General features: G+C 39.2%; 1 protein-coding gene across 1 annotated transcript in view; it reads left to right on the top strand.

The window, feature by feature from the left end:
- The window catches only part of AOAH (acyloxyacyl hydrolase), a gene marked incomplete at both ends in the record, with an annotated part of 147,038 nt that overhangs the window by 73,400 nt on the left and 50,745 nt on the right, over positions 1-22,893 (top strand). Inside the window, 4 exons of the mRNA XM_084230605.1 lie at positions 292-340; positions 2,182-2,230; positions 4,005-4,099; positions 17,293-17,384. Of these exons, the coding sequence (XP_084086731.1) occupies positions 292-340; positions 2,182-2,230; positions 4,005-4,099; positions 17,293-17,384 (285 nt within the window). The remainder of the gene's footprint in view (positions 1-291; positions 341-2,181; positions 2,231-4,004; positions 4,100-17,292; positions 17,385-22,893) is intronic.

Raw genomic sequence — 22,893 nt, 5'->3', positions numbered from 1 at the left:
AGCTTCACCTATCTAAATAAAATTTACCACAGATTTGTTCATTATGCTCATCAATACTGTTCCACAACACAGATCCATGAAGATAGTTCATTATGACTTTGGTCCATGGTTTCTCACTAACATTTCAAACCAAGATAATGGCAGAGAAGCTGAGTGGAGGTTTCCTGTGCCACAACACACAGTAGTGTGTGGTTGTCTTTCAATGACACTTTGTGTAGCCCTCTTTCATTCATGAAGCTCACATTCACTGACAAGTAGATGCCAAGACCAATGCTGTTGTTTTCTCCTTAGGCCAGACAACTGGGATGTACATCAGGATTCTAACTGTAATGGCATTTGGGTAAGTCACTAAATTAAAATTTACCCCCTGTTCTCTTACTCTCTGCCCTCCTTAAAAGCCCAGTGCCTATTTGCTTTAGTTAGACCTAAGGAAGATGATGACAAACTAAAAAAATTCTTTCTCCTATGTTTGGAAGAAGGGAATAGACTGACAATCACTTGTGAAGAAGATCAGTGACATAGCAAGAGTAGAGTCTCTCTCAGTCATGCACTTTTTAGGCCTTGCTAAAGTCACCCCTATCTAGTCCCTTTATTCTGCTCTGAGCAGTGTGAAATTAAATAGCAAGTGCTGTTAGCAAAGTTTACTACAACCCAAACAGCTGTTGGAGCAACTGCATGCTGTTACCATTTCACTGCAACCATTTTCTTTTTTTTTTTTCTTGTTTTTCTATCTATTTCATCAAGCTAGTCAGGCAAAGTAGAAATGACTCTTTGGTTACACCACTACCCACATCTTGAGTCACCTAGTAATGGTGTCCCAGTTCCTTAGGAATAATGGATTTGCAGCATTCAGGTGGTAGAGGAAAAGAGGCAAGAGGAAAGGCAATCAAAGACTTATCTGGAGACAGCAACAGCGGCAGATATAAGTTTTATGGGTCTTAAGCTTATATGCTTCGAGGAATCCTCGGAAGAAGAGGATGACCAAATTATAAATACAAAATCAGGTAAGAAGGTAAATGATTAACTAGAACAACAGAAGAAATCCTAACAAATTACCAGAATCTTGTAAATTCAGAAAACTTTCTTATGCAATCTCTAGTTTAGCAAGAGTGCTCTATGAGGACCTCCCCGGTGGCGCAGCGGTTGAGCGCTGGGTTGCGAAGCTGCCCGCAGCCTCTGCGGCGCCGGTTCGATCCCCAGCTGCTCCCCGGCCACTGGAGGAGGGTCCCACATGGTGCGCAGACCTCTCCTGCCGCCTGCTGCTCCCCTCAGCAGTGTGTACTTCGGTCCTTCTGCCTGCTCTGCTCCCCGCTCTGGCTCTGGTGAATTCTCTCACCCTCCCGCGCTTCTGCTTCTGACTGTACCCAGTGCATGTATAAACAAAACAAACAAACAAATAAATAAATAAAGCATGCCTCTATTAAAAAAAAAAAAGAGTGCTATATGAATACAGTCTGCCTTCTTTCCACCTAAACACAATAGCTCCCAGCCACCCCCCGCATTCACAAGGACAGCAATTATGACAATGAAAAGCCCTGAAGTTTAAGATTCTCCAACTTCAAGATAAATTGCCTCTTAAGATTTGCTTCATTTATCTGTGTGCACGAAAAGGAGAAAGTTTCCATAAATACTCCCACTGTATATTAATTTTGGGTGGAATAAATCTTTGTTGGTGACGCTATCTTGCAAATTATAAGAAGTTGAACAGCAACCCTGGCATCCCACTAAATGCCAATAACTCCTACTCTCCCCAACCAAAAATATCTCCAGACATTGCTAAATATCTACTAGGGTCAGGATGGAGGACAAAACCATCACTGGGGCTGTCACATGCAGCCCAGGTCAGTCACCTCTGAGTCTGCTCTGACCTTGTGCCCCAGTCACTCAACGGGCCCTCAGGTTCTTCCTCAGAGTGACACTCCCAGCACTCTAAAACCCTGCCCCGCATCTTTCTGAACAAGATAGCCCAATTCCTAGATCTCTTCTTATACCTAACCCAGTTCTTAAAGCTCATTGCGCTCACATAGAGTGTTGCTATTTTGCATTACAGGCTCAAGAGATTTTAAGGAGTTTTATCTACTCATTTGCCTTTGCACTTTTAAAGCCATTTGGGAAAGATTTGGTGCATGTGTCTCATAAGTTTAAAAACAAGCTGCTAATTTTATCATTTCTCTTTTAAAGGGTGTTGATCCAAAAGATGGAATTCCATATGAGAAAAAATTCTGTGAAGGTATGAATTGAAAAGTCAGTATGCTTGTTACAATAGAATATTCTTTTCTTGTCTGACAAACTGAAGTGAACAGACCACCCAACTGAACAAGTGCCTGATGCTATAACATACTGCTGACCACTTTACCTTCATTTTCATGACCAATCAGGATAAAACATGAAAAAGATTATAGAAAAAGGAAACAGAATTGGGAGGGGGGAAGCAAAACAATTTGTTTAATTGCATCTTTTGAGGATTGGAAGTTTTAATGGTAATGTTAGAAAACACTGTAGGATATATAACAGGGTAAATGAAATCCAGCATTTCTCCAAATAAGAAAACAAGCAGAGATGGTCTTTATATTTTTTTTATCTTCCCCATATCCTCCTCAATGTACTACAAGGGCAGGCATCTGAGCTTGTACTGACAGAGTCCTGTGTCAACCCAGATTTTTATCTTGACTTGAGGGAGACCTCCAAGTTATAACCATCAGGAGTTCCCAAAAAAGAGCTGAGCAAAAACTCTGTATTCTAAATGCCCAAATGCTACAGACATCTGGGCTACCAATTATGTTAGCAAAAATATACTACAATTCCCATATCACTGAAAACAAGTTCTTGCTGATGCCTAGAGATTCTCAAATGTCTTATGGTAGCATCAATGTTCTATGTTTAAGCAATGCTTTTTTCTAACATTAAGAAGCATTTCATTCTTGTGTTCATTCATTTATTCAATAGATATTTCCCGAATGTCTTTTCCTATTTTGCTTCAAGGACTATATTTGGTACTGAGTTTTTATGGACTCAGTCCTTGACCTCAATCAACTTAATGTCTAATAGTTTTTAAGCTCTTAAAGGGACAGAAAGGGGGTAGAAAATGTGAAATCTGAATGCATTGTTATACAGTTTGAAAACCTAATGAATATATAAACTCAGATCTAAGTGAACTCCTGGTATGATACTCTGGTGTCACTGTGGAAAACCTACTGTATTTCCCACATCCCAACACCCTGTGACTTCTTGGATATCCTGGGCATTCCCATTTACATGGACAAGTGCTAGCTGTCATGGAGGTTGGCATAATTGGGGGGTGAGTGGGAAGGAAGGAATGTTCCTGTCTTTGTCTCCAGGGGACATTGGTTGATTCTTTGAGAATCTTAAGGGATTTGGGAGAGTATATCCATCACCTGCAGGTAAATGATTTGTATAGATGGGTCTCAGAATCAGATTAAGTGATTTATAACCTCCAAACACACAGGGCTGCTCAGAGACCTTTATATCCCTTTATCCCCATGAATCAGTCAGAATCAATCCTTCTAGTGCTTTTGTATATATATAAATATTAAAGACTTTAAAGGGCCATAACATCTTTGAAAAATCAAAATGGCTCCATGAGTTCATTAATTCTTAAAGTGAATTATACAGAATAGTGTTTTCTAAGAAAGCAATTTCCAGAACCAAAATTTAGAGCACATTTCTGAATTCAGAGAAAGTTTTGATTCATTTATTTATCCGTCATTCACTCAGTATGTCACATAGCAGTTTGTTTTATGCTGAGCTAGGAAATATACCTGCATCTGTACAGCTTAGCTAGCAGTTTTGATGGCCTAGAAATCTCATTCAGCTCCTAAATGCTATGCCCCTCACTCTCCAACTGGTGAAAAGTGGCAATGCATCACTGTTACGATGCGCTGTACACAGAATACACACCAGGGTGTCTGCTCTCATAACTACCCAATCTGGAGGCTCCACACTACTTGAATGCATAAATAATGCAAATAAATTGTGCCACCTAGGTTCACAGCCCAAGGGAATCATTTTGCTGGGAGACTCAGCTGGGGCTCATTTTCACATAGCTCCCGAATGGATCACAGCTTCGCAGATGTCTTTGGTAAGTAATTCTGGCAGCCAGCATCCCGGATGTTCCAGCCTTTGTGTTGGTTTCCCCTTGCTCCCTCTAAATATGATGCCAACTTCAAACAGGTGCAAATTTCCCTGCTCAGCAAAGTCAGCCATAAAAGGAGCCTCCACAGCCATTTTGTTCAGTTCATTCCAATCAATGTGGTAAGAAATGAGGGGACATTGCCATAACAGGTTCATAGCAAGAATATCCAATCCATTAGACAAGGGGGATGGTGACCCTGCCCAGTAGATAGGAAACTTTGGCACAAAGGGGAGCCTTGTCCTACAGTCACCTCTAGGTGTGGTTCAAAAAACTGAAGTCTAATCCAGAGAAATTAGAAATTCTTCACCCCTTTTCAGACTAAGGGTATCAGATATAAACCTAAATGCTCTCTGATTGAACCTCCCCCAACTGGGCATATAGACCTCCCTTTGTAAGATTAAGCAAGTAGGGAACCATCTGGGCATTTAAAAATACTAGAGATCCCCAAATAAGAGTGCTCTTTTGAAAAAAGCTTGCTATAGCAAAGAGAATGACATTTTCTAAAATATTAAATTCAGATTCTCCACAATAATTGAGAGAATATTATACCTATAAAAAGAATAAACTGTGATCAAGGAAGACTACTTTTGGGTGAAACAAGTATTCCCCATTGTTGTTGATGGTTTCAAGTTTATGCAGAACATAGAGAAGCCAAAGTGACAGGAAAAAGACAAAATTTGCAAGCTGGTCACAGATTTAAAGCTTACAGCGGGGGGGAGGAGGGAAAGGGACCAAAACAATGGAGGGAAGAGCACAGGGCCTGTGGCAACAGACCATGGGTGCTGTGGTGGTAAGAGAACTGCGGGGACTACACCTGAGGGGAGAAATCAAATATTGTACAAAAATTTAACAAAGATGTAAGAAAATAAATTAATCAAAAAGGAAAAAAAATAGTTCCCCAATGTATCCATGGAAAATGCAATGACAAAACTGACTAGAAAGTCTGATAATACCAAAAACAGGATGTGCAGGGAAATTCTGGAGCTCAGGTAAGAGGCATGCAGGGTAGATCCTAGAGATGGAAGAGGAAACCCAAAGGAAGACAGCACCTGAGGCAGAGAGGAAGCAGTAGCCAAATAAACAAGGGTAATTTTCTGGAGTTGAGGAAATCTTCCCTTTAGTTCAAATTCCTCACTGAGCACTGGGCCAGAATCTAAAACCCTCTCCTCATCTTGTCCTGCTTTTTCTTTTTATTCTAAGTATAAAGAAATGTTTTGCCATCATTCTACCCAACAAAGCACCAGGGTCTGTACTTGGCTTCAGATATATCTCTTAACACCAAATTTCAGAAAATAGTGAAATGGCTTCTAACAGAGTTTTGAGAAAGAATTATGTATTAAAAATGCTCTAAATGCCAAGGTATTATTCTTACATGAGGAACTGTAGAAGTTTATTCTCAGTCATATGAAGATTCAGAAAAATGCCTTCCTGGAAAAAAAGAAATGCTAGAACAATGTTTAAAACATATGAGGTAAAATTTAAATCCTCTAATAATCTTTTAATTCCTGCATATCAATTCAAACTTATAACTTCTTAATCAAACACAAGCAATAAATCTAAAAATAGTTTCATTTTCACTCATAACCAAACACAAAATAAAACAACAATGCAATGTCATTTATTAGCTGACAAAAAGGCAATGGTTTAAAACTGATAAAGCCCTCCTTTTAGCAAAAATGTGGTGAAACAGACATGTTCATTGACAACCAATGAGAATTTAAATTGCTAGGACTTGAATAGAGATTTGCATTAGGTATAAAATGACATTAAAGTGTTTTTAATTTTAATTAGTAATTCCTGGAAGTAAAATCTGAAAATTTATCTTTAGTTTTTATTTAATTTATTTATTTTTAATTGAAGTAGTGTTAATATATTTGTTATCACAATCGATCAAAATTTAAAAAAGAATCAGGAAACAGAATCTGATATTTATTTTTTAAACAGGAAGGCTTTATCACTACAGAAAAAGCTATTATAACTGGAACAATAAATTAAATCAAACGACAGACAAAATACAAGATGAAAACTTGAAAAAAAAAAAAAAAAGAATGTTCATTCTCTTCTCTCCATACTTTGGCTCTAATCATTCCAGGTGGTCTGAATAGGGCCTCTCCACATCACAGAGAAGCAGGTATCAAATGCTTTGGTCTCATTTTCTATTTTATGTCCTTGGAAACACTGAAGAGTCCAAAGAGTTTTGGGTTTTGCAGGCTATATCTATCAATAATTACCATCACAGAAATTAAAACTGAAAAGGTTTTTGGGCCTCCCCTGGTGGCGCAGCGATTGAGCGCTGGGCTGCAAAGCTGCCGCAGCCTCTGCAGCACCCGTTTGATCCCCGGGCGCCGAGCAAGGGTCCCATATGGCGCGCAGACCTCTCCTGCCACGCCCGCTGCTTCCCTCAGCAGTGTACTTCGGTCCTTCTGTCTGTTCTGCTCCCTGCTCTGACTCTGGTGAATTCTCTCACCCTCCCGCAATTCTGACTGTACCCAGTGCTTGTACAAATAAATAAATAAATAAATAAATAAATCTTTAAAAAAAAACCTGAAAAGGTTTTCAACAATCTATTCATCTTAAAGTAACAATAAGAAACACAGTAATGAATAATATTTTCATTGCAAAAAAAAAATTCCAAAACAAACAAAAATACGTATATTAGAAGAGTAGCACTATTTCCATTTTTGTGAATCTCCTTGATATCTGTTCACTAGAAGACAGTTGGGTTCTATAGCTGCTTCTTCCTTCCATCTTTCCTTATCTAAGTATGTCACCTAAGTATGTAAAAGTTTGTCTAAGTATGTTAAAGTTTTTGCTCTCAGTGGTGAATTAGAATGAAGAGGCAAGTCAAGTCTTTAAAATGAAAGTAGTGATCTCATAAACCTTCTTTGAGGGTCTCAAAAATCTCTGGAATTTTACTTTCTAGATCATACTTATAGACCACCACCATCCAGTTTTTCCACTGCCTCCAATGTTCATACTTTGAGGATTTACAAAAGAAAGATGTGTTTGTGTGGTTCTGCAGTGAATTTTCCAAATTCTTCACATCTCTTAATGTCAGAGAAGAGGTATTCTATGATGGAATGTTTCAGGGTAAAATCAAGAATCATGACATGGGCTTGTCTCACAGCTCAAGTTTCTAGAGTTGGTTGGGATGTGTGAGGTTCCCCTGAGAGTACATTAATTGAGCGTACCCATTCTGCTGAGGTGAGCATCCCCATATTCTCTCAGCCCGTGGGTTTTAACATTTGAATCTTTTAATGATGTCACCATAAAAGGTGAGAGCCTCCAACCTTCTGGCTAACTCAGCAGGCCAACCCTTTTAAACTGGATTCCTAGCCAAAGGGAGAGCCAACATATGGCAGAGACCAGTCAGGAAAATAAGAGCGTTCAGACAAAGGGAGTTTAATAGAGAGGACTGGATATGCAGATGTTAGATTTAATATAGGGAACTGGTTACTTAGGTGCTAGAACAAAAGGAAGACTGTTGAGGTAATAAGAGAGTAACAAATGCAAGAAGCAGCTGCTGACCCCAGGACTTGGGAAGGAAAAATGGGCTATTACTCAAGCTAGAGGAAAGGGTACAGCTGGTGCTTGGATCTTGGCATTGTCTGTATTCTGACTGCCCAGGGCATGCAGACCAGCTGCAGCTGGCACTACTAAGGGGCACAGAGAGACTGGAGCCAGAAGTGTCAAAGGAGGCTAAAAGCTTCTGGAGGATGCCAAACTTACCTGGAAGGCAGAGGATAGCACCTCCTCCTCCCCTTCTGCTTGCCCATCTCCCAACTGCACCTCTACTGGCAGGTGCCTCCTCACAGAGGGGTATAGGAAGTGTAGTTTGCAGTATCCAGCTCAGTACTACAGAGCAGAGAATAAGGAGTGAGCTTGGAACCCAGAAATAACTGGTGTTTACCCAGCAGAAGCCACTTGAACTCTGGAGTCAGTCTTGAGTCAATCCAAGTCATCCCTGGGAGGGTAGCAGGAATGTCCAGGAGGCCGAAAGCACCAGAAATCATTCCATGGCTCAAGACTGGGCCAGTGTCCAGGAACAGTGTCTGAGGCTGGTGCTGATTACTCAAACTCATGGGCTAGTGGATTCAGAGACTGAGCTGGCCATCAGCATGTCCTTAGCCCAATAGAACCTCCTTCCTTGTGTCCTATTACCCTGGAGCCTGCCTCATCCTCAGTGCCTGCTGTTCACCACATGCCGGATCTACTCCTCACATTCCTCCTCTATCTCAAGGTATCCTTCCCAAAGTGACCAGAAAAAGGCAAGAAAGCAGAAATCCACTTTTAAAATGCAGCCAGGAGACCTTTCTATTACCTCTTCAGCAGACAGAGATTTTGAATCTATTGTTCTGACTATGAAACGAGGGAGTACCCATTGAGCCCTGACCCTGCCCTTAATCCTTCCATGAACTCAAGGTCTGTAGAGAAAGGTGCCATAGTGGGACCAGCTGTCCCACAGTAAACATTCAACTGGGGGTCTCACTCCAAGTCTGACAGTGGGAATGCCTATTACCCACCAGGACCCGTCAGAACTCTCAGCATGGTTGCCCAAGTGATCCTATTGTCTAGAAAGAGGAGAGGTGCTCTTGGAAGAATTCATGACTTCATTATAGGTCATTTTGCCCTTCTCAACATTACTTTCCTTTTGTCTCCTTCTAAAGCACAGAACACTCCTACAGTGCATCACCATCTAACTGTACCCATGGAGAGGCACCCTGGCCTGGAATCTCTCTCCTATAGCAGCCCTTTCTCCTCTCACTCATGCCAACCTCTAGTTAAGCAGTGTGGCACCCGAGAGGCTGTTTACAGCTAATTAGATTAGAAGTGTGTTCATCTGGAAAGATATTTGTCGTCCAATAAAGAGAGTGTGAAGAATCACCCTCCTGGTTCTACAGAAACAAAGGTTCTGAGCCTCATTCCACTGGAGGCAGAAAGAATGTTTCTCTCCCTCCCTCCCTCCCTAACAACCTCTGCTTCTCTCCAATACATCCTTAGAAGTCAGGTTCAAAATGAACTCTCCATGTCACACAAAAGACCTCAAATTTAAAGATTTTAAAGAAAAACAAAGAACAAATCTGAAAATACTTTCCTGCTGCCTTTTTTTTTTCCTTTCAAAAGAGAAACAAGCACTGCTTGAGTTGTTTTGTTGAAAAAGAAGGGGAGGTAGAGAGATCATCAGGGACAGCAATAGAGGTTGCCCTCCTGCCTCTTCTCCCATCTGTTCAAAAATTATTTCCAAAATATTAAATGCTGCATTTCATTGAACCAGAATTGCATGACTGGTTGGGGGTGGGGGGTGAAGGGAAAAGCGATTCTGAAATACAATTTTCCAAATGTTTATTTTACTAGTAAAGACTGTTGCCTGTACTATTATAAAATCTTAGCACGACCCCTGGCAGGCTGTTTTCTGTAGGGTAAGTAGGCACAGATTGAATTTCATGCTGTGTCAAGGACAAAATGAATCCTTAATCTGGCTGGAAAAAATTGCATATTCACCGGAGAGCAGAGCAGCTCCAGTCTTTCAAGCCCACAGTGCTCTTTATTAGCCCACAGACAGCACCGGCAATATCAGCTCTCTCCCAGCTCTCAGGAACCTGCCCCGTCTCCTGCTCCTCAGATTTATCAGTGAGCATGAAGCGTCCATTAAACACAAAGACAGGTTTATATGGTACATATAAAATATGGAAATTGTGCTTGAGCTAATTTCAGATGGACTCCAGAAATATTTAAATGTTAGAGTACTTTATTAGATATATTTTTTAAGATGAGGAGAGACTGTTATTCAGTAAAACTAGACAAAATTACATTTTCTGCTCCTCAGATATCTCGCAGGTGGCAGATTAGGAAGCTAACAGTGAGACAGGAAGCCTCAATCCTAGTTACTCCTCATTTATCCTGTGAGAAAGAGATCTGTGTTCACCAAGGTGAGTCCTCTCTCCAACAGCAATCCAGTCACAAGAGACAGAATGTTCTTCTGACCCCTCTCCCTGTTCACCAGTACAGATCAGACAGGCTGTTACCTTGTGTCCTGATCAATTCAATGCCCTTTTCTTCCCATTCAAGGTGAGCATCTGGGTATCTTACCTGCCAGCAGGCTCATTCTTCTGAAAGCATCAGTGACATTAGTCCTTGATGTCTTCTGTGAGAATTAAAGACAAGCACTTGTTGTTATGAAAAACTACAAGAGGAAATTATTTTAAGTTCCATACTTCTGAAAGGCATTTATAATTACTCAGCCCACATGCCTCCTCTCCCAGCACCTTAGGTAGAGATTTCTGCATAGCGAGGCAGCATGAGTCAGTAAACATCTGTGCACAGCTAAGACTGGAATGCAATGTCTTGCCTGCAATCTCTTGCCCTCTAGTTAATTATACTGACCACTTTACTTGACTCTCCCAAAAGCTCCTCAGCCATAAATTGGGTCTCATGGAACGAACTCCTGATGAGAGAATCACTTAGACTCTCAAATCAGTGGGCATAAGAAAAGAAGAAATTCTGGGCTTTTAAAAATAATCCTGGATGGCTGGAAATTTTTTGCCACATACCCTTTATTTGTCTAATTCCCTCCATGCCACATATTGGGAGATCACCCAGCCTAGCCTGGCCCAAATGCCTAGGGTCAAGACTGCCTTCGGTACAGCCCTAGAGCTCATGTTTTAGATCAATTAACAAAGCATGCCCAGAGTATGGCAAGAGCTGGGGGTGGGCACAGAGGAAGGAAGGCAGACAGGAAGACCTGAGAGGATGTCAGGATTCAGCTAACCAGTGAGTAACAGTTGATCAATAAAGACAGTGGAGTTGGAGGAGGGTATTTGAGGGGGTGGCAGAGATAGGGCTGGGGAAGTGGGTGTGACCTTGTAGAACGTGACCTAGAATACTACAGTAGCCTGCATATCAGCTTTTTTCAAACTTAACTAATAAAGCAGCTATTTAGGCCTTTACTAAATATAAGATTTCTAGGGTTCCACCAAAACCCTAACCCAAACAGAATCCATGTTTTAAAGAAGTTCCCCATGAGATTCTAGGATATACTGCTGAAGACAGTAGGGAGAGGATGATGCTAGTCTGAGACAGCAGCAGTAACCCAGGGCATTGCTTTTTTTTTTTTTTTTTCACTTCCTTGTTTGTTTTTTCACAGTATAGGATTTCTCCTCTCAGGTGTGGTCACCATAGTTTTCCCACCACCAAAGTGCCCACAGTCCTCCACTACATTCCACTTTTCTCTCCTCCTCCCCTGTTTTTTACTCTCCTCCACCTGACCCTTCTTGAGTGTCTCAGATCTATGATCTGCTTTCAAGGGTCAGTCTTACAGTTTATCTCTGTCTGGTCCTTTGTTTGGTTTCGCTAGATTACACATATACATGAAACCATTGGTATTATAATGTGCAAGTTCAAATAATAGATGTAGTAAGGTTTCCGGGGAAAGGAAGAAAATGAGATCATTTTGGATGAATGGGATAGTGGGGAGGGAGAGCCCTGCTCAGCCCATCATTAGGGGTCCCATCACCCCCTTCCCCCTGACTGTTTTCCTGTTCTTACCTCTGCAGTCTGACTTGGTCTTTGGCCTGCTTTCAAAGCCAAGTTCTGGTATAACCTCTCCAAAAAAAAAGAAAATTACCCTACCTCCCCAAACCAGGAAAAGGAAGCCTGGCTGCTTCAGACTAAACCTTTACAAAGTCAAAAATGGAGGTTTCCAATAGTCAACTTTCATGATAAACCTCTTGCTGTCTATTTTGGCCTTCAGAGGAGTTGTTTTGTTTTTGTTTTTGTTTTTTCTGTTTGTGAAAGAATTTGTTTCACTGGCTCACAAGAGAATTGACTCATGATTATCTTCGTACAAGAGCAGGACATTTTAAACTTGTGGGGTTTTTGTTTGTTTGTTTTTTTCTTTTATGAATTTGGCTATAGTTCTCCAATCACTGTGGGAATAATGGTGGAAGGAATTGAATTCGGTAGAGAAACTCCAGCTACACAGTGTGTTTTCATTTTGGCATGGGGCAGTTAGAAAAATGCATCCCTTGACTCATTCATTGAATAAATAAATCATGGGGTTAGAGCTTCAATAATAAATAATAGAAAAGGGAAAAGGAAGACACTAAAAGGAGCTGACAAGATGGAAAAAAAATAAAAAGAGCTATTTTCAGACAAAATGATGACAGATCCTTGCCAGCCATTCTGTCTTCTTTATATTTACTGGTTATATTTCTGCTACTCTTTATATGACCACATGTTCACTGTCCATTTAGTTTTTTGGATTGGCATAATGTCAAAGATGAAATATCATAACTTTTCCCTGAAAATTACTTATTTAGCTCCAGTTGAATTTAAAATGTTCATTGAGTGCTCATCATGTCAACAGCTGAGCACGTATTTCTACTGGCCTGTTTATATGTGGTATATTTTAAGATGTCAGACTGGAAGGTAGTTGTACATAGCAATAGATCACTGGTATAGTTTGTGTTTGGAGCTTGCTTATTTGGGTGGGACTTTTTCAGTCTTCATTGTACGTAAATGATGGATTCAGTTTTGGGGTTGTGCATAGACCCTTGTCAATGTTTAAACTCTTTTGCCTCTACCTCTGCCTATCTCCGTCTTAATTGCCTTATGGGACTCACATTGAACATTTCTTTCAAGAGTCTTTCCCCAAGCCCCCACGTGTGGAACAGATACCCTTTGGCATACAGACATAATACTCTGTATTTTCTATTATCTCCACTAAAGCTAAATTTTATTGATCACTTGCATTTCTAAAAACTTTATGCATGGATTGTCTTTCCTAATCCTCTCAGCCACCCAATGAGAAAGGTGCTGATGAATCAGAGATTTTTGGGAAGCAAGCCTGGAGTCCCATGATCCCAGGAGAGCTCTTTCTCAGTCCTTGTCTTTATCAAGGAAAGAATTCAACATCTGTATCAAAGATACAGAAAAACAAGAGATTCACTAATAGATAGGAAGACAAGCAGAAAATCTCTCTGAGCAGAGAGGGGTTCCATATGGGTAGCCAATTGAGGTGACAAGAAGCAGGTCCTTATATAGGCACAGTAGGCAAGGAGTGGAGGGTTGGCCCTTGGGTATCTCCATTTGTGTCTCTTGCTATTTTATTTGAGAGCTTGGTTCCTGGAAAATAAATTTTTGAAAATTTCTAATGATACTTTTCTTATGTTTTTGCAGCAGTACTTAACTGCACCTCCTCCAAGTGACTTTGTATGGCTCAAAAATAATCAATGTCAGACTAACCCAGTTAAAATATTAGAAAAGGAAGTACAGTGTGCAAATTTCCCACAGCATTGTGGGTGAAGAAGGTTCAAATGTAGATAGTAAAATAACATCACCACGTAGAGTCCCCTTATCATTGGAAGTTTGGTAGAACCAAATGGATATATGGCTGATGTCATTACTCTTTATCTATCACTTAAGATTGCTTTAAGAAATTCAAATATAAGTTACTTGTGGAAATCAGGGCTTAAAAATAGTCCCAAATCCAATGTATCATATTTGCTAAATATTCATTAAAAGTAAGAACCAGTGGGCTTTCTCAATGCATGGGAATAAACACACCAATTATGTTAAATGAAAATGTTGTACAAAATAGTATACATGCCAATTATGACATAAACACATGTTATGTCATCAGTAGGATGAGGAAAAAATGGGAGCTATGCAATAGTTGACAATATTCATTGAGTTTCTGATGTGCTATACAATTTTAGAAAAATTTTCTTGGTAAATATTCTTTCTACACATGTATATTTAAGGTATATTTAAGATGACTTTCCTAAGAACATAAATGCTCAAGAGGAATAAGCATGAGCTGATGAGAAGACCTTAATTTGCATTTTTCTTGCCTTAAATGCTCGAAATATCTTGAGTATAATGTTGCGTGAATAGGCTTTTAGTGTTTAATGTGATATGACTTAAACATTCTCTTTTTGCTTGGGTCTATAAAACACTTGCTATTAATGGCCGTGACTTCTCATTTTTATCTAACAAATTTACTAAGGAAGAAAAAATATATTGAGACTTCCATTTGCAAGCTAAAATCTCTCTATTATCTGGCAATAAACAGACACTAGGTGATCCATCCTAGACAAGATGCTTTACATAATGTAGGACTTCACTTGTCTACCTGCTTCTATTCCTGTCTTTTGACCCTCCTACAGTCCTGTTGAAATAAATAGGGTAATATTACAGCCATCAGAGATACTGAAACTGTGGCACTGGTAAAGTTACATCTTCCCTGATTTTGTATAGCCAAAACTAGTAGAATTTTGCCGTTAACAGGTGAGTGTTATATAACAGGTAATGTCATGTAACAGGTAAATGTCATAGATGTTGAGCCAAAAACAACACATATTTACATGAATGAAGTTAATCAAATAACAAGGATAAACCTATGCAGCTGACCTGCCTAAGCCTTCTGGGGCTCCAACTACAGGATATAAACCTACCCGGGTTCCATCTGTGATTCAGCATCAGCCACTATCCATTCCAGCTTAAATACTGAAGTGGGTGATACTAGGACTGTTTGGGGCTTCCTAGAGTGAAAGCCAGGAGTCCAGAATCTCCCTAGGCAGTTGAGACACATTTCTTAACTGAGAGAAAGCTGGGGACATGGAGACCCCATTTTCCCAAGATAGGGTTGTAGGCGATTTTCTTACCTGTCCTCTACCTCCTTCAAAATCTACACTTCCCCAACTGAGAGATAAGAACTTTATCTCTTATCATTTCCAGTCTGTCATAACCAAATAATGGAATTTTACAGTATTTGTAGAACCAGACATAGAAGTTAGATATTCTGATTTCCAGGAAAGGTTTCTCCCTATTTTTCTAGGGTCCTTCAGAGTTAATATCCTCTATATTATTATCACAGGCTGCAGAGGGCATCAGACATACTGCACTGTGCCTGCTGGGTTCTTGTCTTAAGTCCTTCCTGTGAAGGGGTGAGTGGGGGGCGGGGCTTACCATCCAGAATCAGATAACTAGTTCAATATCCAGTTTCCCAAATCAGAGTTGTCATTGAGCAAATGACTGAAGAAATAGGTGAGAGAGTTTTGTGGGAGAGTATTGCATTGTTCTTTTAACTTTTAGCATGTTTTACAGGTTGCTAACTTACTTAACACAGCTCATAAATTCTGCCTACATCTCACAAGTCACTTGCTTACTCACTATCTCAGCTTAACACATCTTGTGAGTTTCATCTGCTCTGTTTGTTTTTCTTGTATTCTCCAGCAGAATTGAATATTCTCAAATTCTACAGCAAGCACACATAATAAGCAGAAAACACCTGAAGAAAAAAAAAATAAGATTAAAACAGAGAAAATGTGTGATATATAGTGGCAGGAGAAACACAAACCCAAACAGAGAGTAGCTGAGTCAATGTGCTGAAATTCTGAGCAGAAAGTTGTGGGTGCCACCTACAACAGGGTGATGAAGTACCAGTCACTGGGACTGCCTGTTCCTGCAAAACTTCCATGAGCTTGTTTCTGCTCCTTTGATGAAGATAAATCATAATTAATACAGGTGTATCCCAAGAAGCCATCCTGCCCGACTACCTCCTCTACTTTCAGCCCTTCCTGTTCTGAAAAATTACTCTTGGGATAAGAAAAAGAGTGGGGACATTGGAACTGACCTGTGGAAGAATGAGAGGATTGAGTGGAAGGATTGACCTGTGGAAGGAATTGACCTGTGGAAGGATGAGAGGAGAAGTAGAGGTAGCTCAAAGAGCCATGGGAAAGAGTGCAAGTCAGGAAAACTGACCTGTTTGAACAGATTCGTCATATGACTTCCTTTAAGAAGTAAATCACAGAGAGTTTTTTTTTTTTTTCCTTTGTCCCCTGAATAACAAGAACTGTAGGCAAGATGTCTAATTCAGGGCATGTCATAGTTTTCTAGGGCTGCCATCACAAAGTACCAGAAACCAGGTACATAACATAATCAAAATATATTGCCTCGCAGCCTTGAAGGTTAGTAATCTGAGATCTAATGTCAGCAGGATGGCTTCTCCCAAGGAATGTGGGAGAGAATCTGTTTTATACCTCTGCCCTTCTAGCTAGCAACCACTAACAATCCTTGTGTTTCTTCCTTGCTTTGTAGTTTTTGTTTTTTTTTTCATCTTGCAAAACTGAAATTCTGTGCTCTTAAACAACATGCTATGCTTTCCCCTTCCCATAACTCATGGTAATCCCCTCTGTACTTTCTGTGAGTTTATTAACTCTAAATATATTATATATGCATTTATCTTTTTCTCACTGGCTTATTTCACTTAACATAATACCATTAAGTTTCATCCATTTTGTAGCATGTGTCAGAACTGCCTTCTTTCTTCAAGGGTAAATAATATCCCTTAATATAAATATATAACATTTTGTTTCTTGAAATTCAAATACTAGGCATCTCATCTTTTTACTTGCTAAATCTGGCAATGAAATAATAGTCCAAACACATCAATCTAGACAAACATTTTCTAGAAAATAACCAGAGATGGGGTTTATCCCAGGGGTCATTTATGAAAGGAACAATGCAGGAACATAGCTGGCTACATTTTTCTTCTGTGATTTGTCACAAACTATATAGAAAAGTGACCAAAATGAATCCCAATTTTGTCATAACTCCACGTCAGGAGTCCTTGAATTGGAGTCTGTGATTATGTGAACTTTTGAAGTGATAAGTTATGTTGGGTATATGTGCTTCTTTGTGGGGAAAGGAATGCCAATGACTAAGGACATAGCTCTGTATTCAGGGAAGGCATTTGTGCTGGGAGCTTACATATAACTACATTTTCACTAGTAAATTTTCTGATTATCTAAACTAAAAAATGGGGATGACTTCAGCAAATTTAAAAGAGAAGAAAGTGTGCCCATTCACTGAAGCAGTCCTTTCAAATGAGGAATGAACATAAGCTGCCACATATTCCACATCTTTCACAGAAGCTAACTGGGAGCCAGTTCATGAATGATGCTGATCTTTGGGAATTTTCTAAAGACAGTTAAAGTCAACAAACATATGAGCCCATAAAGAGAAAGATTAGAAATAGTAAGTGAAAAAGACAGGACAATTCCTAGGTAATAAATAATCTTACTACCTGCAAAAAGAAATGATCATTTTGATAAATACTGCTTTATTTTTTTCTTTAGAAATCCTTCATTAATTTACCAACAGCTATTTCTGATGAGCTTAACTGGCCCCAACTCTCTGGCACTACTGGATTTCTGGACTCCCCTGGCAGGTAAGTGTGCTTGCATACCCTCAAACATTTCTATGCAAAGAAAGAAAAAAAAGATGTTTCTTACTCCTCAGTTGCTGCAGTGGGTTGTAATGCAGTGGGTTGTAATGAAAATTACACCTTAGCAGCATGGCAGGAGGGAGGACTTCTGCCTCAGGGACATAGAGTTGACCTTTAGTGGAAAACACTCAAACATATCACTGAATTTTTCTGATTCAAAGGACAAAGAAGCTTTCTTTTTACTTTTAAAAATTAATGTTTGTAAAGGTAATTGTTAAAATTAATTGGCAAGTCTCAAGAAGCAGGAATCATGCTGTATTCTTTGCTCTGGATTTGAAGGAGAGACAATGCATAGCAAATTTTAGTGACACATAAGCCCAATGTTTTGTGTGTCTGGGTGTTAATTTAGGGTCAGAGTTACTCTTCCCAGGCCCTATACATGACAGGAACACTTGTGATGCTGCTGAGGATTTGCAAGTGCCCATGACATTGTAGAAAGCCATCAGTATAAGAGGTAATTTCTTTCCCAACACCTCCCAAATATTCATAAAGACATAGAAAAATACAACAAATGAATGCTTCCTGTGTGAAAAAGGAATTTTATTTTAAGGTATGAAAGCTTCTGTAACACAAATAGGACATCAAAAAGGACAAGATAAGCCACAGAAATGCGGGTAGAGAAAGTGTTCATGGGGCTGGTTTACCCAAATGCTAGGAGCAGGAATGCTGAAGGGACAGCCATAGTTTTGCTATCTCTCTTTTTTTTTTTTTTTTCACTTAATGAAGGACATTGCCTTTTAAATACTTTTTTAAATACTTACTAACTACATCCTTATCAGGCACAAATGTTCTAAATGTAAATAAGGCTTATCTTATGTCTGTAGCCAATTGTGATCAAGAAAGGAGGATGATCACAAAGGTATAAATAATAATATAACATATATGTCCTAGAAGAGCTCTCAACACAGAGCTATAGGCTTAATTAGAGAAAGAATTCATGGAAATGATCAACAACCACCTCCTTTTGGGGTGGTAGCGAAGAAGCCCAAACCCTAAAGGATTTAGGAGATTGGGGCAATGAAAGAGAAGGAGAGTAATCTAGGAAGATAACCAATCTCATATTTATGTAGGAATTACTTGTGACTATAGGGAAAGCAGAAGAGTTGTGTTTTCAAGTTTAAGGGTAGATTTTCAAGTTTAATCATATAAAAAAATAAGCTTATCCTTGTCATTAGTATAATAATACTAATAGTATGATCAATAGGAATACTATCATTCAAGAAGCAATCACTATATGTAAGCACTATACTCTTGTGTAGAGTTTGTCATTTCATCTCTTTGTAAGATAAGTGTTATTGTCTTCTGCATTCCAGCTGAGGAAGCTAAGGGTTAAGTAATGAGGTTGAGAAATTTGACCAAGGTCTCACATTAATAAGAAATGGTAGGATCTGGCATCATGGAACCTTATGTCATATTGTGCCAAAGAGAATAATTTTGTGAGCAAGGAATTGTCCCTTTGTTTGCAAGTGAAGTTAAAAGATTGGGAAATGACCAAGAATGATGGAGCCTCCTTTTGTAAAAAGGTGATGTTTGTTGTTGCAGATGTTGATCCTGTACCTGTTATCCCTTCCTAGGGTTCCTATACACTCTGCAGTCTGGGGCCCCCTTGGTCCCCATTCTCTATCTCTCTTGCCTCTGTTGTCATTGCTATTGCTCTTGTCACCTGGAAAATATCCAGAGCTAACCCAGCTAAAGCAGCTTTCTGGAAGAAAGAGTTTTGTTTATCTCCCCACTGTCAATTGAGAAAATAATATTTAAGTGCCCTGCACTCAATGCAGCTATCTATATATAAAAATATCTGGAAGTTGGGCCTCCCCAGTGGCGCAGCAGTTGAGCACTGGGTTGTGAAGTGCCCAGAGCCTCTGCAGCACCGGTTCAATCCCTGGCTGCTCCTGGCCACCAGAGGAGGGTCCCACATGGCGTGCAGACCTCTCCTGCCACCCGCTGCTCCCCTGAGCAGTGTACTTGGGTCCTTCTGTCTGCTCTGCTTCCCGCTCTGGTTCTGGTGAATTCTCTCACCCTCCCGTGCTTCTGACTGTACCCAGTGCTTATATAAATAAATAAATCTTTATAAAAAAAAATCTGGAAGTTTCTCTTCACTAAGGCATTTATAATAATAGCAAGAAAATGAGTTATGAATTTAAAATGACCACAGTTTACTGTATTTTTAATGGCCACCTAAAATCACATATGAATCCTATAAAACTCAGTCACCTTTTCACCTAAATCTTATGAAGTTTCTAGGCGGGGAATAGCAGTGCAATGTTTAAAATTAATTGCCAAGCAGTCCAAATCTTCACTGAAGTCACTCAGAGAACGAAAGAGTAATCTATTCAATGTGGCCAACAAAACTGTTGAATCTTATTTCCTCATGTGTTTGCATTTCCAGCTCATACTCACTAATAGTTGGCCCACATCTGCTGGATCAAATTTTCCAAAAACTACTGAAACTGAGATCCTGCTCCCAAGCAGACTCTGGCTTGGTTTTATTTAGTTTTTGTTGGGGGTGGAGAGATAACAGGGTGAGTCATTGTCTTCTTCCTTTCTCCATCTGTTCTGTCTTCACACAAGAGATTTCCTCCTTTATCAATCCCTTAGCAGTTTCCACCCATCAGCTATCATAGCCCAGTAGGCAGACAAAACTTCCTTGGAAGAATAGCAGTGGGATAAAAGGAAGAGGAAAATGTGTGAGGTTTCACACATAAAGAGTTTATAATTCTTCTAAGAACTGTGCAGAGAACCTGATACCATGTCACAAGGGAAGTGATCAGCTAGGTATGACTTATGTAAAAATTATCTATATCCTGAGCTAGTATGTGCTGACTCAGCACATTTTGTATTAAGTTTCATATTGCTGTTTACAAAAGCTCATAGTCCACATATGTAAGTCCAAGTCAATACTCGGTGTTGTCCTTATCTGTTGCTTTTCTAAGGAGATACACATCACAGCTAGTTTTTCAACTACCCTGCAGTAGCTTTTATCTGAATGTGTTTCTGGGGTGGGTACGGGGGCATCAAATTATCCAATTGTCCCTCTGTGAGTGCCTTCATCTCTTGTGTTTTGTACCTGTATTCTCTGCTAATCAACTGGAATGAGGAAGACTATATTTGGCCTGTTTTGATAAAAAAGGAAATTCCCTCTCAGGAATCTTATTTACAATGTATTCTCCCATTAAGCAGATATAGGCAGTATGACTCCCTGTATATAACCATTCAGTACAGGCCTCTTAACAGCAGTTACTGCTAAACTACCTCAGATACTGTCATGTAAGTTTTACCTGCAGATAAACTATACTAGGCCAATCTCTGTAAAAGAAAAAAGTTATGAATTATGTACAAAATAATAAAAAGAGATTAGCATATGATAGAGGTTCTCTTCTGGTAGAATCAGGAGATTGAAGAAGCAGTATTCATGAGAAATGTGGACAGCTTTCATGGGCATATTGAGCAAATGAATCCAAATGCTTATCTACATGGGACAGAATTTACAGATTTCTCTATTCAAATACATCTCTAGAATGTATTTCCTTTTATCTGTGATCATCCTCAGGCTTTGACTATTAACATGCTCTTTGAAAAATGTACCTTTGCAAGCAAAAAGATACAGTTTGTGAGAAAAGAGGGTTGTTTTCCTTTCCTTCTCCCATTATGCCCTCACCCCCTCAAAATATAAGATCTCCTTTATGAGATGAATGTAATTCTAATTGAAATTACATGAATGCATTAAAAGACAAACATAGCTCCTCAGTTTCACAAATTTTTATTTGCTTCATTTAATTAGACATTAACAAAATTTGTCCTGTTGACTCTTGAGCTTCAGAAAATTCAAAAAGCAGTATCTCTTCAAAAAAATTTTTAGTATTTTTTTTCCAATGTGATTCAAAAAGCAATTGAATAAGTAAAAAGGAAAAAAAAATAAGCCACCTCTGTGATGTTGGTAGCTTTGGGGCTGGAAGACTGTCAAGAGGAGGGAGAACTAATAGCTCTAAATGGAAAGAAAAATGTATTTTTTAAAAGATTAAAAGCAGTATTTTGTGTTCAGATCACCTTCAAAAGCAATTAATGTAACTCAAAAATCCTAAGTAAATTATAGAAACCATAGCCTATGACACATATAGAAAGATGGGAAATAATAGCAACCTTTCAGAAAGGAATAACTTCTTGTTTAAAAGCAATACCTGAAGTGTCAGAGCCCCATGAGTAAGTGTATTCTAGTGGGAGAAAAACTATGTACAGAAACAAGGGTTTTAGTTCTGGGTGACCCTAAGTGCAACATTTAGAACACCCAGACCTCATTTATATGATGACAGTAAGTTGTACCAAGTAATTGCTGGCATTATCCAGTGTTAAAGTTTAGTGATTATAAGGCAATATCATACAGAAGTCCACATCCTGTTTATGTTTATGATGCTGCTTGATTTAGAAGCACTAAAGAAATTGCCGTGGTGAGATACTTCTGCTTCTCCCCACCAAATATACATTTCTCCACCCCTTAACTACTGAGCCTTGAGAAAAGACATGGCCAATTTTATGGGTCATAGCTGAAATGCTCTAGGAACATTTCGCCAGGGCAAAATGCGTAATAAGTTCATGCATGGTAAGTCTTGCATTGTGTGATACCAGATGCTTGACTGGTTATTAATTAAAGTGGTACTCTATTATTGTCTTTTATGTACACTATTTCCTCCTAGCATACCCCAGAAGGAAACAGCTAGCCCCAAATTCTTAACAAAAATAACCTTCTGATGAGGTAACCACATCTAAAATGAGCATTTAAGTCTGTCTGACTTCCTTCTTCTGAATGTGGGGCCAAGAGATAGTACAGTGAGTGGGGTTATGCAGGCTGGGGCCAAATGTTAGGGGTCTGTAAGAGATTGGAAGGGTAAAGAGAGCAGCTGAACTTTTCTAAAGAAGTCAATAAGAAGCTGAAGTTAACCATAAAGATCATGAAAGCTAAAAGAATCAAAAAAGCTACCATATCAAGCTACAGATATAAGAAATGAAAAAGGAAGCGAACAATCCAGATGAAATTTTCTAGAGTAAATGTTGCTCCTACCTCTGGCTTAAATTTGTTTTATGAGCTATAGATGAAGCAAAGACTATTCAAGGACGTTTATACACACATCTTTGGTGAGAAGCTGTCCTAGAATTGGAGTGTCAAAGGTTATCTATTCTCTCCCACCAATAGACATTATGTGAGAGAACAATTTTGAAATGCAGTATATAACTCCAAACCAAGTCACTTGGGGCATTAAAAACAGAAAATTGGAGAGAAGGGATTTGCAGCTATGATTTGCTAACCTAATTTCATGTTTAAAAAAAGACACATAAGTACTAAACACTAATGGACTTAATAACCTTATTAAACCTATTATTCAAAAATTCAAAAAGACATAATTGCAAGTGATTAGCCACCTTATAATTGTGCTTTGCAAAACAATTAGCCAGAGAG

The sequence above is a fragment of the Talpa europaea genome, assembly GCF_964194135.1.
Source record: "Talpa europaea genome assembly, chromosome: 3".
Taxonomy (NCBI): Eukaryota; Metazoa; Chordata; class Mammalia; order Eulipotyphla; family Talpidae; genus Talpa; species Talpa europaea.
Note: the sequence above shows the minus strand (reverse complement) of the source record. Positions and strands in the feature narration are given on the sequence as shown.